The sequence below is a fragment of the Zosterops lateralis genome (genome assembly GCF_965231275.1).
Source record: "Zosterops lateralis genome assembly, chromosome: 21".
Classification (NCBI taxonomy): domain Eukaryota; kingdom Metazoa; phylum Chordata; class Aves; order Passeriformes; family Zosteropidae; genus Zosterops; species Zosterops lateralis.
In genome coordinates, this window is record NC_139781.1 from 1,894,627 (window position 1) to 1,908,130 (window position 13,504).

The 13,504-nt window shown below is 40.7% G+C and overlaps 1 protein-coding gene across 1 annotated transcript in view; it reads right to left on the reverse strand.

Annotated features, from left to right (window-relative positions):
- The window catches only part of COL4A6 (collagen type IV alpha 6 chain), a 101,563-nt gene that overhangs the window by 18,914 nt on the left and 69,145 nt on the right, over positions 1-13,504 (reverse strand). Inside the window, exons 5-20 of the mRNA XM_083876283.1 lie at positions 12,399-12,515; positions 11,562-11,630; positions 10,972-11,007; positions 10,436-10,498; positions 9,835-9,870; positions 9,672-9,713; positions 8,739-8,831; positions 8,545-8,598; positions 7,101-7,160; positions 6,553-6,597; positions 5,932-5,985; positions 4,571-4,640; positions 3,685-3,795; positions 2,747-2,896; positions 1,336-1,440; positions 343-503 (exon numbers count right to left, since the gene is read on the reverse strand). Coding sequence (XP_083732409.1) covers positions 343-503; positions 1,336-1,440; positions 2,747-2,896; positions 3,685-3,795; positions 4,571-4,640; positions 5,932-5,985; positions 6,553-6,597; positions 7,101-7,160; positions 8,545-8,598; positions 8,739-8,831; positions 9,672-9,713; positions 9,835-9,870; positions 10,436-10,498; positions 10,972-11,007; positions 11,562-11,630; positions 12,399-12,515 — 1,266 coding nt within the window. The remainder of the gene's footprint in view (positions 1-342; positions 504-1,335; positions 1,441-2,746; positions 2,897-3,684; positions 3,796-4,570; positions 4,641-5,931; positions 5,986-6,552; positions 6,598-7,100; positions 7,161-8,544; positions 8,599-8,738; positions 8,832-9,671; positions 9,714-9,834; positions 9,871-10,435; positions 10,499-10,971; positions 11,008-11,561; positions 11,631-12,398; positions 12,516-13,504) is intronic.

A 13,504-nucleotide genomic window follows, 5' to 3' on the forward strand; every position in this document is an offset into this window, starting at 1 on the left:
CTTCCTCAGCCAGCCCTCACTTAGGAAGAGCCCTGAGGCTAATCCATGTGTGACTACTTCCAAGAAATCCTGGGATGAGTAACTCTTACTGCTTTTCTCTTGGCTGATTAACGTGCAGTTCTCAGAATTTAAGAACCATTTGTCCTCCCCTTTTTATAGCTGATAGTATCTCTCCTTTCAGTTTCTTTACACAGAGCAGTTTCTAGGTTGTTTGTTTTGTTTTTGTTTTTTTTTTTTTTAAATCCAAACAAATAGAAGCAATAATGAAAATAAAAAGAAGTGGAATTGCACATGGCCACTCCTGTAGCTGACAAGAACCAAGAGAAAGTCTGGCTGCCTTACCGGAGGGCCTCGCAGTCCTGGGGCTCCCACTGAGCCTGGGTCCCCACCAAGGCCCTTGGCACCAGGGACACCAGGGCTTCCTGCTGGACCTGGGAGACCTGAGATGCCTTTGAGACCAGCTCTTGTAACTCCTCCATCACAGGCACAATCACCTGCCTCTCCTGGAAAAGAGTTCCATTTGGATTAAGATCCTTTTCAGTTTGCAAGAGCTCCAAAAGCAGTATTTCATTCAATTAAGACAAAGCCATTTTCATATAAATTGAATTTATGCTTCCTCTGCTCAGGTGATGTGAGTGCCAGGCAAGTGGAGCTCAGGTTTTCTTCAGTTTAATTTCCATGCAATGCTCATCACCAAATAGCCACATGCAGCATGAACCTCAGCACTCCTAGACCTCTTCCCAAAGGTTTAAACTTTCCTAAACAGATGAGTTTAGAGGAGTTTTAGGGAGGTCTTGTGCTTTTTTAAAGATATACTTATCAGCTAAAACAAATCCATACTCCCCCTCACAGTAGGTTATAATGACCTCTTGAATTGTTACCGCCCATGGACCAAACAATCACCAAACACAGTGATATCTATGTCATCATGGCTTTGGCTGCTGGTTCTGTCATACACTAAGACCCAAATTCTCACAATTTTCAGCACAGAGGAGAATAAAATTAAGTTTTTCTGTCATTTACAGCCTCTATTGCAAAAAAGCAGTGAACAAGATTTTATTTCTAAGTCTCACGGCTTTAAAGTATAACTTACTTAGCTAATTTTCTGGGTCTGATATGTTACCAGCTTATTTGCTTGGGCAGAGTAAGAAGAAGAAATAGGATTTTACTGACAGTGCTGGGCACAACTCTCTCCAGATTCCAAAGGCTGTTGGCTCCTTCAACCCCTCCTGTGATTTGTCATAAAGACACTTACAACTCATCCCTTAGGATATTAACCACGTGTAAATATCTTTCAGACTGCTGAAAAGCTCTCTCAAAACAAGAGCCAATTACCTTTGTAGCCCTTTGGACCCAAAGCTCCTGGCAGCCCTCTTGGCCCAGGCTCCCCTGGGTCCCCAGTCCTTCCATTTAGGATTATCACTGGGAAGAATGAAGGCCCTATATGCAGAAAGAAGGCAAGAAAAGTCATGAGAAGGTTGATCTCCAGCTCATTACTGACTTACAAAAGCAGTGATGCAACTGGCACCAGATGAAACTGCACGTGTGGATGTAACACAAGGAGGTGGATCTTTGTTGGCACCACTCATGGGCTGCAGTTCTCTTTGTTTCTAGCTCCTCACACAGAAAAGCAAAATTTCTCACAGTGTGGATGCAACAGAGTTTCATTCCTCTGCTCTGACCAAAGAACCCATCAAATTGTGGACAGGTAGTGTAAAGAAGGGCAAATGGTTTTCATTCAGGGGTGGCAGCTCAGCAAAGATACTAAAGGGAGAAAGGGTTAAGGGATCTTTCCCTGTCCCTCCCTTCATGACTGCAGGATTGTTGCCTACATCTCTTTATATGCTGAATAGAATGAAACATAAGCTGATGGAAACAGCAGCAGAAAGCAATCAAACATGATCTAAACCTACAGTGTCTGAAAGCCCTTCCCCTGTGTGCCAGCAGTAAGATGGAGTGCTGACCAGCACCGTCTGATACTCCATGGAAACAAACTGCAGCCATCAGCTAAACACAGCCACAGCAGCTCTACAGACTCTGCAGAAAAGTGAGCCACACTGGACTAGCAAACAGTTATTGGTAAGAGAACATTTATTTCTTCTCCAGAGAAAGCCATTTTATCAGACCATGCTCACTGTCTTCATCACTGGAGTGTCCCCTGTCCTGAAAGGTTGGCTCAAAAAAACCCAAAAAAACAGCTTATTGGCGGAAGGATAAAACACAGTTTTGTAAACTCAACCCTGATCCTGCAATACTCAATTTCTGAGGAAAACAAAACAGTCCACAATTAATTTAATCAGGACATCCATACAAATGAACATGTAAAAACAAAATCCTATTTCCTTAGGTCTGGAAACTGTCTCTTCAGGCCTCCTGTCTGACTCCTGGTAGCCAAACCACCTGCTCACATTTACCTCAGGTGTTCATAAGGTTATGGTCTGTTCTTTACCTCAGAGAACAGGAGACTACCCTAGACCATCAAAGTCCTTTGTGTCACAAATTGTGTCTACACAACTTTGTGCTTCAGTCTCTCTAATTAACAATAATTAGGTCCATTGTCTTACTTTATAGCAGTGTCTACTGATATATATAAGTTTGTGAGCTACAATCACAATGAGGTGTCAGTCAAACATTCACAATTTACAGATGAATAATCCTTGGTGGCAAAGAACTAAATATATAAATGATTATTTACCCTATTTCACTCTGAATCTAATACAAAAATAGATGTAAAAATTCTACCTACGTGGTGAGCCAGGCAATCCTGGTGCTCCTGGCAGACCAGGTAATCCACCTCTGCCAGGGGGGCCTGGTATTCCAATTGTTGCTCTTCCTGGTTCTCCCACTTCACCCTTCAGTCCTGGAATACCTGGAGACCCTCCAGGGCCCATTCCATCTACACAACAATGACACAATGAGCAGCTCTCCAGCAGCAGACACAATGAAGTATTTTTAATGTTAAGATAATTACCATTGTACCCTGAACTGCAATCATGTTAGGACAGAACAATTCATCATTTTACATCAAGGAAAAAGTACTAATTGGAGGGACTAACTGGCTCCCATTCACACACTCCTTTGGTCATCCAAAAAACTTCACAGCACTGCATTTAAGTAATCAATCAGACAATTAACTATGTAAGACTGAGGGGGGTTTATTTTCAGATTTTCATGGTAGTTCCTAGTCTCTGAATTATTGAAGGCCAGAATTTCCCAGATGGCATTCAAGTGAAACAAAAACTTTTGAGTGAGATCTTGGATGGGACAAATAGGTTGCACCCTCAGTGGGTTTATCAAGCCAATCTGTTAGCTCTTTATTGCAGATATAAAACATCATTAAAAATTTCAAAAACATTCATTATAATTTAAAAGGTAGGAAAAGTTCTTCCAATCAGCACATTCAAAATGGAAATCAAAGCACAGCCTCCTGTGTACACTGCACTGAATAGTCACATGTGAAGATCTACCTGGGCTGCAATAATTGTGTCACTAATTCTGCTTCCAACCAACTCAACACAATTGGTTTTTCTTTGTGTCATCCCTGCCTCCTGTTTCCCATAGAGCAGCCTGCAAATCAGCTAGCTCAAGGACAGGCTTGGTCCAACACCTTCACCATCACCCAGAAACTCCTCCACAAACCCCCAGCAAAGAGCCTGCCCTGAGCCCTGGGAGCAGCTGCTGTACCTCTCTCCAGGCCTGGAAACCCTGGAGCCCCTGGAAGGCCTGGTAAACCAATGATCCCTTCATCTCCTGGAGGACCAGGTATCCCTGGGTTTCCAGGGTCGCCTGGGGCACCTATCAGAGAAAGAGGAAAACAAGGAGGAAAATCTCATCAGGATTTCTACTGAAATACTGTTCAGTCAATTGCTGTGGTGGCCACTGATCTCACAGATAGCAAAGGCTGCCAAGCTGGGAGCAGGAAGCCTGTTAGCCAAAGTTAAATAATATTGAGAAAAATTCCTCCTGAGCTGTTACAGAGCTTGTTTCAAATTTGACTACATGTGAAGGAGAAAGAACAGGAGAGACCATGCACTTTGTCCCCTTACCTTTATGGCTTCAGAGACTGTTCCCATGCAGGCCTCAGTCAGCTGTGGCATTAACTAAGCTCATTTTTCTCAACAATATTTTTACCACATTGGACAACAAATAACAGCAGAATGACATTTAGAGTACCCTTTACCAGAAAGCCATTTTTCCTTGGTACACTGAAGGTACCAAGACAGACAGAAGTGTATCTACAGAGCAGACACAGCACTTGTCTGTGCTCACACAGTCTGTCTCCCAGACAAGACATTTCATTCTGTCTTGAAACATCAGTCTGCAATGTGGCTTTCTTTAAATTCTGAAGTTATAAACAAAGAACTAAATATATGTGTAGCCAAACAATACAAAAATAAAGAAAAAAGAACAAGGGATGGATTAGACCCAATATACAATGTGGGAAAATGGTAAAATACAGAAGAAAGAGAGATAAATGGTAATGGTAAAGATAATGGTAAAATACAGAGAAAGAAAATTGGATCAGAAAAAGTGCTTTAGATGAGTTCCAAAACAAAATGGAAATGTGTACCTGAAATGACTACACCTTCCCTGTCAATAATGACAGGAGGACCTGGGGGGCCGATGTCACCTAATTCACCCTGTAAAGAAAACAGATTTGTACCACACTCAGATGGGAGATAGAGAGAAGGCTGCTTGGCAGGAAGCAGACTGCACTATGGTACCAATGTCTGCAGCCATTCACTGAGTGACCAGCACTCTTTGTCTTGCTGAGGGATTCACTTTGCTCTGCTAATCATAATCATCTGCTGTCCTGACTTATATCGTTGCTGTCTGATGAAACAGATGGCTGCTTCAGATAAGGTGGCTGCTGCTATCCAGCTATCCTCTGAAGGTCTCCAATTACCTCAACAGGAAGCACAGACACGTATATACAATGTCTACTGGAGACCAGTTATGTCAGCACACTGCCCAATACCAGGTGGATAATATCTGTTCACTTGGTGGTAAAAGCTGCTATGAGCTATCTCATTTTTAACAGCTTTCATCACTGCAGCTCTCTGTTGCCTTGGAATACTTAATTTCAATAATGCTTGCAGAAAAAATGGATTTCTTCATAAAATCATCCAGGTAGAACAAGCAAGCTGTGACAAACTGCAGTGTCATTCCTTCCTCTCACTGACACTCTCAAACAGTATCAGATCCTCTTTGAAATTGCAAGCACAAAATTTGACTGTCATCCAAATTGCCACCATATTTATCATACAAACACCATGCAGTGAGCCAAGGCAGTGCACACATTGTTGCTTCTTTCAGTAATACTTCTCTGTGCAGAAACATCTAATACTACTTCTTCCATGTCCTCAGCACAAAAAAATCCCTTCAGTGTTTGCATTTTACAAGTCTGCAATCTCAGTGGCAGATCAGTGTTTTCACAGCAAACGACTATCATTCTCCACTCAGCTTCCAGCTGCCCAAATTGTAGGATACCCAGAAAATGTCTGCTGTGCATCACCTATACACAGTACAAGAAATTGAACACATTCTCAGGCTGCAAACACTTGCAGATTTGTGATCCAAGACTTCAGATTGCCTTGGCAACTCAATTATCTTAACATCAACTTGTTTCCACCTAAACTTGCCTCAACAGTTCAATAAATATGACATTGGTGTAAGGATAAAGGAGAAAGGCTACACTTACAATTCTAAGTCATGAAGTTCAATAATTAACATTGAAAAATTATTAAAATACCTGAGTATTCATGGCTCAGCAACCACACATTTTTATGCTTAACAATTAAGTGAATGAGGAACTGAAACATACTGAAAATGACAGTGATATAGGAGCAAACAGGAGGTTTGATTGGAGCAATGATAGTTATTTATTCATGCAAATACCTAAAAAACCACAATGTTTTAGTGAAAAGTTACCTTCATGCCTACAACTCCATCCAGTCCTGGATAGCCTGGAACACCTGGATGGCCCTGCAAAATCCCATAAGGAAACAACAATACACAATGAGACAATAAGTGGCATTATTGTTTAGCTGAGACATCTGCAGAGCCTGGACTCAAATCACAAACCAAATTCTTTGGTCCTAGCAAACATTTGAGGAAGAATTAAAGAAAAAGTGATGGCATCAGTTTCTCAGCACACAAAAAATACCAGAGCTCCTTCAGGCCTCCTTGTGCTGTGAAGATGATGAGAATTCATGAGCAGGCTGAACACTGAGGAGTTCTCACAGAGCTGTAGAAATGTTTGCAGAATGAAGAGTCTGAAACTTTTTTTTTCTTTGTCCCACGCGTTTTGCCTCCACTGTTTTCCCCTTCTACAAAATTACTGGCATCAAAACATTTAAAGTAACACTGGGAGATGCAGGATCAACTTTTTTTTTTTGTGGACTTCCTACTTAGCTTGAGTATTTCAATAAGGCAGGTGTATTTATCCATCAGAGAACTTGAAGCCACAATATAAGGAAGTCAGTAGATCTGAACCAGTTAGAGGGCTTCTGCAACTCTTAAGTGCAGTAAAAAAAAAATTTAAAAATTCACCTTTCTCCCTGGAATTCCATCAGATCCATCGAGTCCCAAAAGACCCTAGAACAGCAAAGACATTAACTTTTAGAGGCTCCATCTCATCTTGATCAGGCTTCAAATACCTCAGAATCAAAGAATTAGAAGTTAAAATTTTCAGAAAGAGAAGCTACCACTGCTTTTCTTATCTCTCAATTATTAACAATCACAATGTACAGAATTTAACAAAATAACTGATAAAAGCAGGCTTATCTGATTTAATCATTATTTTTCTAACAGTTCATGTTAAGGAAGTCTCACCTAACTGGGAACTTAGGTGTTACTTTGTAATGACAAAACCTATAAATCTGAGTGTGGCCAAGACTTTCTATTGGACAATTTATTCACACACAGAACAGAATGTCTTGGTCTTCTTGTTGAATTTATTCTGCACACACAGACAGAATGTCTTGGTCTCCGTGTTGTGTAGGAGCACATCACTGCAGGGAATGTGTCTGTTGATGAAAAACCCACTTCATGTGTTTGAGAACAGGCATTTAAAGAAGTGACTTGGTGAAGTTACCTACCCTGCCACCTGGTAAGCCAGGCACTCCTTTCTCTCCTTTTTCTCCAACACCTCCAAAGCCCTGAGGAAAAATGTCAACATTAAATCTCTGTGACCTGTTTGGAATTGAACAGCACATCCCTGAGTAAAGGCAACACAAACCCATTTATTTATACAAACAGTACAATAGTGAGAGACAAAGGGAACCAGCTGTTTTTTGCTGGGACTACTTCATCTCAGAAAGAAAAGTTTCTATGCAACAGATTTGGCAGCATGTGTAGTACAGTACCTGTTTTATTCCCCAAGAGTTCTATCCATTTAAACCATGGCATATATTTCAGTAGCAAAGTGACCCCATGTTATAGACAGAAAAGACCTGCCAATGCTACTCTGTATTCTATTCTACACTGAGAAATTATTTCAAGTCTCATTTCCTAACAGCAGCAGCTCAAGGGAATGTTCAGAGCACACTTTTCCCTTTCAAAGTCCAAGAATTACACAAAACCAGCATTTTCACGCTCAACATTTGGAAATGCTTGGTGGTTTTCCCAGTCAGCATGAAGTTTCAAATCCAGAGATAGAACACCAGGATTTAATTTCAGCATGAGTTACAGTAGTTAAGCAATTTCCAGGCTTCAGTCTTAGAATATCTTACAGTTGTGGTTAAGTTTGCACATATGTTCAATTTCAGCAGCATCAATGGGTCTCTTGTGATGCATAAAGCCAAGCAGGCTCATAATGGAACACGTCCAGAAAGGCTAATAACAAACTGTGCTGCATGTACAGGTTTTTGTTGCACGTATTTCTCCCAAGAACATTTGTACGCTGAAGAAACTGGCAAACAATTTATCTTATTAGTCAGAAGTTCCCGAAAATATTTATTCCCTTAACTTATTGAAACGACCTCTGTTTACAAAAAGTGTTAAGCTGGGGAATGGCTCTCTGGAATTCAGAGGTAAATTGTTTTCCTTAATTCATATAGAGAAGATCCTACACCATGCTAAGTTGATGAGTACTAATATTAAACAGCCCATTTTAACTGGGTGTGTATGGATAGAGAGAAAGATCTGCATGTGCTTTACAGCTTGAAAGTAAAATAACAAAAGACATGTTTAGATATAATAAAAGGGAAAAAAAAAACTAAGTTGTTTTTTTTTTTAATGTCTGTGGGACAATAAACACTGCCATCAAGTGGTGATGCCATGGAGAGAGTTTTGAGCAGGTCTCTGCAAACAGCAGACTGCAGGTCCTGAAATCTGGGCAGCTTTGTGAGGCTCTAGTAGGACAGCATTATAAACTATCAGATTATAATTACACTCTTCAAAGAGTCTTGTGAACATTTTAATCAGATTTTCAAAGTTCTCTGGTGCCTAGAAACTCCTGTAGAGGTCTTGTGAGCTATTCAGAGGCTGCTGAGCCATCTAACCCCTGTCAGGCACATGGTAAAAACATTCCTCTGTCCTTACCGGGATGCCAGGCAGTCCTTGGCTCCCAGGGAATCCTTGAGGACCTGGCTCACCCTGCCAAGGGGAAAGAGACAAATAAAGAGACACATTAAATCCATGTGCTTGTGAAAGCAAGACCTTGCCCTGTCCACCTCCCATGCTCCTGACAGAAAGAGCGTGGAGGGGGAGAGGGTTTGTAAACTGGATTTACAGACCTTTTCTCCTTGCTTCCCCTTTGGAAATCCCATGAATTCCAGTATTCCAGTGGATGGTGGGGGACCTGGAGGCCCTGGCAGCCCTACATCACCCTGTAGACAAAAGAGGAAGATATTAACATAGCAGAACATGTGTGATCTTCTGTGGAAATGGCCAACAAATCAGAATGAAAAACACTTCAGTCATATCTCAGCTATAAAAATCTGTGCGCCTGAATGCTGGCATGGGACTTTGGTCACAGGAATCAAAAGATCAGATGGAAAATCAGGATGAACAAAATGCATCTGTTTCCAAAGCCTTGTGGATATAAAACATGGCAAGGAAAAAAAATAGGCTCAGCTATTGAAACAACAGGAAAACACTTCAGAAAAACTTTAGGGAGAAACATGGAAGAAAAGAAGAAAAGGAACAATTAAAATTGTGGAAGGCAGAGAACCATTTTTAACATCAGCAGAATCAAATCCCAGATTGAGAACTTGAAGAAGCCTCATTTTGCCTGTGCAAATTCAGACTCAGACTGCAAGACACCCATTTAGGATAAGGAGACTACAAATTACACACCAGTTGACCCAAAGAATGTAATGAAAGTCAGGAAGTCATTGGAGTAATTCAATACAAGAGGTGATGGTCCAAAGAAATTGAAAAGTGGAGATTCAAAAGATGTCTGAGGACCTCAGGTCTTGATAACCATGAAAATACTGCACTGACTTGAGATTTCACCTTCTTCCTCTTCACCCAGAAAAGGCTTTTTAGGGTGCCAGCAAATAAGGAAACAGCAAGATTCTTTAGTATCTGAACTGCCAGTCAGTCCAAGAGAAGAAAAGAAAAAGGAAAAGAAGGAAATGCTAGAATCTAGCCATTTCCATAATAAAATAATAATAATCTGGAGTATTATTTCATGCTCTTTCCATAATAAAACTAATTTCACTTACCTTTTCTCCTTTCTCTCCTTGAAAGCCTAATCCCATGTTACCCTGGGAGAAAAGAAAACCATGGATGAATGAATAATAAAGCACCAGCAACAACACCACCCCTATCATCTAAACCCACAGCCCTGTTAAACCCCCAAAAATTAGGTGTAAAAAGAAAACTTACTTTTGGACCTGGCAGCCCAGGGGGACCCACTGGACCCTAAATGTAAACAAGATCAAGATTTTATTCCTTTTGACTGAACTTCCTTGCCTCCAAAGCAAAAGCAAGACACATGCCCTCAAGTCTCCACATCTCTAATAGCTAATCTCTAATTGGCAACATTGTTAATTAAGAGAAAATTTCTATTTAAACCCAACAAAAGTGCTGTTTGTTTTTGCCTCTGCCCAATATAAATTCTCTTGTCAGATCTTCATAAAGCAAATCTAACATAGCCCATGACAAGAAAGGTCCCAAACATCAGAGATCAGCCAATTCTCCCAGGCCCTGAGATGAGAAGTGCTCAGAACAGTGTAAGGAGGTGTCGGCAGAGAGCTCTGAAGGTCATCTTTGCTGCTCTGGATGCTCCAGAGAGGAGCCTTGGCTCCTGTGTTCAAATTAAACCACCCAAGACTGAGCATCCCATGCTAGAAGTCAGCTGTGCTCAGAGTTCTCAGATGCACAGGAACTCTTGGTCATTGTTGTGACACAAACAGAGACCAGGAAAAGGGAAATCTGCCAACAGCTTGAACTATTCTATCAACAAGTGCAACAGCTGAGATCTCACCTGCAAACCTGGTAATCCTATAGGGCCTGCAGGACCTACTGGACCTGGAAAACCTTTTGGGCCCTATAAAAACAACAGAGGAAAAATGGAGAATGTGTAACATTTACCCTATCAACCCCGCCCAAAGTGAGTCTCAGGAAACATTAAGTAATATCCCCCAGTTAAGTAAGCCAATTTAAATATCAAAGCAATTTATTTCATATATACTTTAATATAAATATTAAAGCAATATATTTCATATATGCATATATTCAGATGTACTTTCAAAATCCAAGTTACAGAGTTCAGTGGTAGAAGGGAGTTTGATTTGAAAATGGAATAATGAAATAGATAATAGGAAATATCAGATTTCCTCCACCATAATGTGGATCTGCTCATACCCTTAGTGGATCCCACCTAGAATTGCTCACACTACTGGTATCACACATATAAATACACTTCCCACTAATTTAAAAAGGATCCTTGAGAACCAATACCTGAAAATGTACCTACTCAGTATTGTTTAAAATCAGTATGTCCCATATTAAATAACTTACAGGAACTCCATCCAATCCAGGAAGACCATTTTCACCCTAAAAATCATAAATGCATATGTAAAAATTACACAACATCATTGCAACAAACTATAAGGAACATCAAGCTTTGTATTAAGAGAAATATTTGTTGTTAGTTAATATTAGATCAAGTATAAATGAGAAAATATCTTGAAATCTGTGCTTCTATATTTGAATTGGGTAATGGAGACCTGTAGGGAAATTAGAACCATTTTATTTATGTGTAACAAGAGAAAATAAAGTGGCATTAAAAATAGTAATTACAAAACCACTAAAAATACACTATAAAAACTCCTACTATATGACTGCTATAAAATATGCAAAAAAGTATCATCATAATATGAAATTATCTTTATTTCCATAAATGCAGAATAAATTAACAAAGACCCATTTAACTTTTATGAACTTATGAGTGTATATAATGTGGATAGAGTTTTTTCCACAGCTCTGCACTCAGACACCCAGGACTGACACCACGAGCAATCCAACCTGCAGCATCAGCCCTGCGACCTGTGGGAGACATCAAAGAGCTTCTTGGGCTGCATTCTCTCCTATGTGATGACAAGTCTTACCTTCATTCCTTTAAGACTGCCTTGAGCAAAAACAGGTTCTCCTTTAAGGCCTTTTGGGCCAGGACGACCCTGATTTAAAAAAAAAAAAAAAAAAAAAAAAAAAAGTAAAAATAAATTTCTTGAAAAAAATACTGCTTTAGATTTGAAAAAATCTCTAATTAGCATAATGAACAAGGCAAACTCCTGGCTCCAGTTAACTGTAAAAGTACCACTGCTGCTTTGTTAGAGAAGCTGTGCTATTATGAGAACTAAAGTCTTCCTGCAGCTTTAGAAAAACAAGGTTCTGCAAACATTTTCTCTGGTATTTTTGTGTTCATGTTAGATTTCCCTTTCATTTTAGGTCTTTGACAACGTTAGATCCTATTTGAACCTGTCTGACATGGGATAACTCCCCTGTTCACATACACATCAATGACATTTAGAAGGACCTTGGCAGGTTTGAGGGATGGGCCCATGTAAACCTCAGGAACTGCAACTGAGTGGGGGCAACCCAACCATGGATTCAGGCTGGGCAATGCCCGGATTGAAAGCAGCCCTGGAGAAGAACTTGGGGGTATTTGTGGATAAAAAGCTGCCACTGTGAGTTCACAGCCCAGATAGCCAGCCACATCCTGGGCTGCATCCAGAGCAGTGATGGCAGCAGGTGAGGGAGGGGATTTTACCCACAGGATCTTCATTTTATCCTCAGAGTGGATGAGAAACTTGAGTTCTGATAATTCTAATAAACTTAGGGTTATTTGGGTTCTTCCTAAGTACTTGGCAGTTACTCCTCCAACATCACAAAAAGCAAATCCTGGTTTAGTGACTACAGAACAGCCCATTTAAGTGGGGACATACAGGCAGGCCAGGCAGGCCAGGAAACCCATCTGGTCCAGAAATGCCACGACTCCCAGAGGTGCCATTGCAGCCATCCAGGCCAGGCAGGCCTCGAGGTCCAGCCTGCCCAGGGTGACCCTGTGGAAAGGGAAAGAGACACAATGACCAACGGGATCCATTTACTTAGTTAGTAATGCTGTTATCCCCTGAAAACTGATCTCTTCCTTCCAAAAGGCAACACAAACCAAAAGAATTGCACAACTCCCAACCAAGTCCAGTGTATGGCAGAGTGCAACAGAAGAAGCTTCTTCAGCCAGCTTTGTTTATCCTCCCTAGAGGTTAAATCCTAGAACATTGGCTGCATTCATCCCATTACCTTCTTCTTCTCCAAGGGAGAGTTTTCTGAAGTACATAACTTGTGCATGAGTAGGGGCAGTACTCACCCCAGAGCAGTGGGAGCCATATGGGATGTAACAGTGTCAAACAGCACACAGCACCTGACACCAGCAATGGAAGTTGCTCATGTGAAAGCAAGGGCAGACTCAACAATACTGAGCATTTATAACTCCAATCTGCTTGGAGCTTCAGTGACTTCTCTTCCTCTCCAGTGTGGATTCTTTCTTTTAATAGATCAACAGATGTTAAAGCTCCAGTATCAGGTCATTCAAGCAGAACAGCTTTATTTGTTATATTAAACATAAGACCTTAGGCAAAGCAACTGGGAGAAAGATCCAATTAAACTAACAACATTTAAAAAAGAAAGTATTTGCCATGGCCAATTATTAATCAAGCAGAGCAAAATACAATTGTACCTAATTCTGATTTCACATGACTTTTGCCCTGGTATAACTCTACTAATTTTATTCAGCATGGTACTAGTGCAAAGGAGATCAAAGTTTGGGACTTCAGGTGGTTTTTCTTCAGTGCCATATGAGTATGTGAGGGCAGAAGGCAAAACGGTCAGTCCCAATGCCCAAGTGTCAGGAAGCTCCTTATTCTATACTGCTTTTCCTATAAATGAGTCCTGTGGCACTCAACAACTTCGTTTTAAGGCAAGAAGAAAAAATAAACCTAAGGAGATAGTACCAGTAACTTGACAGTTCTCTCCCCACTTTGTACACGGTGAT